At 60.3% G+C, this 3,653-nt stretch overlaps 2 protein-coding genes across 2 annotated transcripts; both read left to right on the plus strand.

Annotated features, from left to right (window-relative positions):
• Positions 1–233: 233 nt before the first annotated feature.
• On the plus strand, positions 234–1,184 carry DQ04_06751000 (endonuclease G; the record flags this gene model as incomplete). The annotated part of the gene is made up of 1 exon (XM_009314856.1): positions 234–1,184. The coding sequence occupies one exon, from the start codon at positions 234–236 to the stop codon at positions 1,182–1,184; it is 951 nt and encodes a 316-aa protein (XP_009313131.1).
• A 334-nt stretch (positions 1,185–1,518) lies between these two features.
• On the plus strand, positions 1,519–3,549 carry DQ04_06751010 (ubiquinone biosynthesis protein; the record flags this gene model as incomplete). The annotated part of the gene is made up of 1 exon (XM_009314857.1): positions 1,519–3,549. One exon carries the CDS (start codon positions 1,519–1,521, stop codon positions 3,547–3,549), a length of 2,031 nt encoding a protein of 676 aa, XP_009313132.1.
• Between the last annotated feature and the right edge of the window lie 104 nt (positions 3,550–3,653).

Raw genomic sequence — 3,653 nt, forward strand, 5'->3', positions numbered from 1 at the left:
GGGGTGGGAATGGGCAATTGGCGGCGGGGTTGTCGCCGCTCCTACAGAAGACGGTGAGCAAGGGTCTCCCGTCGGACGAGCGGGTGCGTGTCTTCGACGGCTTTGTTGCGAGCCTCAACTACGAGCGGCGCATCCCCAACTGGGTGTTGGAGTACTTTCCCAGCACGGCTGCTGCGGCCGCTCCAACAAGGGAGGAAAGTGACGAGGAATCGACGACAGTGCGGCGCGAGGGAATGAAGTTCTTCGCGGACCCCACCGTTCCGGAGGCATTTCGGGTACTGCCGGATGATTACAGCGGAAGTGGTCGTCATCGGCAGCAGGAACACACGCGTGGACTGAGCCGTGGCCACCTCGCCGCGGCGCAGTTCCACAAGCATGCGGCGGATGAAATGGCGCAAACCTTTAACATGAACGCCAACATCGTGCCGCAGGACATGACGATGAACGCGGTCGACTGGCTGCGGCTGGAGAACCTCACAAAGCGGCTGCGGCGCCGCTACGAGGGTGGTCTGTGGGTTGTGACGGGCCCCGTCTTCCACCCGCGCCACATTCGTGGCAACCCGCGCTCGTGGGGATGGACGGCGCCGCGCAGCTCCGCTGCTGCCACAGTGGCGCCAGTTCGCCCACTGGACGACGGCAGCAGTGCAGAGGCGAAGCAGGCACGCAAGGTGGTGTGTTACGAACTCGTCGGCAAGCACGACGTGGCGGTGCCGACGCATCTGTTCAAGGTCGTGCTGGGCGAGCGGGCTGACGGCAGTCGGGAGGCCGCTGCGTTCTTGATGCCCAACGAGCCCATTGCAGAGGAGCGGTCACTCACGGCTTACCAAGTACCGGTGGGTGAAGTTGAGCGCATGACGGGGCTACAGTTCTTCCCCAATGTGGCCGCTGCAGGGAGTGGCAGCAGAGCCTTTGCGCAGGGCCTGGACGCGCTTCCGAATATTTGCAAGCGCTTCTCGTGTGAGGTGCACACGGCGGCGTTGTTTCAGTCGTACCGGAGCGTCGCGCAGCTTCGGGCGGCGCAGTCGGTACCGGAGCTGCAGCAGGTCTACACAGCGTTGGTGAATGAGCGGCAGTGGCAACAGCGCTCTGGTGGACGGGACGCAAAGCTTGATGCCGTTGTAATGAAGGAGTACGAGGAGCGCATGAAAGAACTGGTTGAAGCAGCTGTGGCGGAAGACGGCTGATGGAAACGGGCACAGACGGGCGTGTACAGCTCACTGAGTACGTATTCCTTTGTTTGTGTGTGTGTGTGTGTGTGTGTGTGTGTGNGTGTACAGCTCACTGAGTACGTATTCCTTTGTTTGTGTGTGTGTGTGTGTGTGTGTGTGTGTGTAGGTATGTGTGTTTGTGTTTGTTCTGTGGGGTTATTCTTCCTTCCCGCACTCATTCCTTCTTTCTAGCCTGCACATACGGAGTGCAGGGGTGGTATCACGCCTGCCATCGATATTCGCAAACGAAGATACATAGGGTGGCGGTATCGTTGTGCCGGCTCACTAACGCGGAAGGGGCAAGAAGGAAATGGTCTCGGCAGCGCGCGTGCAGTCAACTGCAACGAGGCGGAGTTTCTGGCACCTCGTTGGTGTCGGCCTGGTGTGCGTGGGCGCGACCGGCGGTGGTGGGGCGCTGCTGTACTACCGCTGCGTGTGGCTCCGCGAGCATCAGCGTGCTCTGCAGCTGTCGAGCATGCGGCCGCCACTGCGCCGCACTCGGCCATACGTTGCGGGCAGTGGCGATGCCGGGGGCGTTGAGGTGAGGCAGAAAAGTCTGCCTGGCGTTGTTTTCTACGGTCTGGTCACGGTGCGCTTGCTGCTGCTGATTGTGTGTGTGGTGCCGGTGATGTGGTACGCGTTCCTCACATACGGTCTCGGGCTGTGCTCGGAGCAGGTGCTCTTTGCGAAGCTGCGCGATGCGCTGACGGCTATGGGGCCGAGTTACATCAAGTTCGGGCAGTGGATGGCGACGCGGCCGGACTTTTTCCCGCCCGCGCTCTGTGCCTCGCTCGAGAAGTTGTACGACAACACCGAGCCGCACCGATGGGCACACACTGAGAAGCTGCTGCGCCGCACCTTCTGTGAAGCCGCCGCACCTGACGCGAAGGTGACGAAGAATGCCACCAAAACAATAACAGAAGCAGATGGAGACGGAGAAGGTGGTGGGGGAGAAGCAGCGGCGGCAGGAATAGGCGAAGCACAAGGGGCGATGGAGTCACACCACAACGGGCTGTATTATCTGCGCGAAATCGAAACAGTGCCTGTCAACAGTGGCAGCATTGCGCAGGTACACCGCGGTGTGTTGCGTGAGGAGGTGGACGGTATTCCTGCGGGCACGGAGGTTGCCATTAAAGTCACGCACCCGTACATCCGTGAGTGCATCTCCGCCGACGTCGTGGTGATGCGCATATTCGTGGGCCTCCTCACCTTCTTTGTGCCCGGCGCGGCATACTTCGACTTGCACCGCAGCCTGCGCGAGTTCTCATCCTTGATTAGCTCACAGCTGGATTTGCGCCAGGAGTGCGACAACTTGCAGCAGTTTATCTACAACTTCCGTGACCTCCCTGGTGTTATATTCCCTAAGCCTCTCCCCTCTCTGTGCAACGAGGATGTCTTGATTGAGACATTCGAGGAGGGCCAACCGCTGCAAGAGCTTCAGAGCGGCGCTGACCACCGCGATGTGGCGGAGCGCGGCTGCCACATGTTCATCAAGATGCTATTCGAGGATAACTTTGTGCACTCCGACCTGCACCCCGGCAATCTGCTGCTGCGCACGAACCCCGGCGCGCCGCTCTACGCGATATCCCCCTCCTCCGCTGCTGCTGCTTCTGCTGCTGGCGCCTACCCGGATGGGAAGGTGAAGCTGCGGCACGAGCTTGTTGTGCTCGACCCTGGCCTCGTGACGATGCTGTCGAAGGAGGAGCGCAACAACTTCATCGCTCTCTTTGCCGCGGTGGCGTGCGGTGACGGCGATCTCGGCGCCGATCTGATGCTCGACCGCATGCCTGAGGCGTCGCCCAGTCGGCGGCGCGACGTGAGCCGCGAGAAGTTCCACGCGGACATGCGGGATATCTTCAACCTCGTCGCGCCGGGCAACTCGGAGGGGTTCAAGCTGAGCAACATCCGGATCGGCCCGGTGCTCGGGAAGATCATGAACACCCTGCGTGAGAACCAGGTGACGATTGACGGCAACTTCGCGTCGCTCGTGTTGACAGTGATTGTCGGCGAGGGGCTCGGCAGAAAGCTGACGCCGGACTTCAACATATTCGCGGAGGCCGCGCCGTACCTGATGGCGCTGCTCGAGGATAGCGAGCTGCGCTTTCTCGCGTGGAAGCTGCGGGATACCTACGGTACAACGGCGCTGCTGCGGGATTCGGTGCACTTTGTGAAGCTCGAGCGCACTGCGACGTACGCAGAGATGGGGATGAAGAAAGCGGCCAAAACGCTGGGCCGCGTGCGACGCGTGCTGCTCGGCGAAACAGCAGCAGATGTGAGTGTAAGGGAAGATGAGTACGAAGGAGATGCAGCAGCACCAACATTGGGCACTAGTTCCCCCTGAATGAGGTCATATCCGAAGAGGAAGAAAGAGAGAGAGTGAAGGGGAGATCTGCCTTTGTGTGTACGTGAAATTGTGTGGAAATGGGTATATATATATATATATAT

This window comes from Trypanosoma grayi, assembly GCF_000691245.1.
Source record: "Trypanosoma grayi strain ANR4 Tgr_675_V1, whole genome shotgun sequence".
Classification (NCBI taxonomy): Eukaryota; Euglenozoa; class Kinetoplastea; order Trypanosomatida; family Trypanosomatidae; genus Trypanosoma; species Trypanosoma grayi.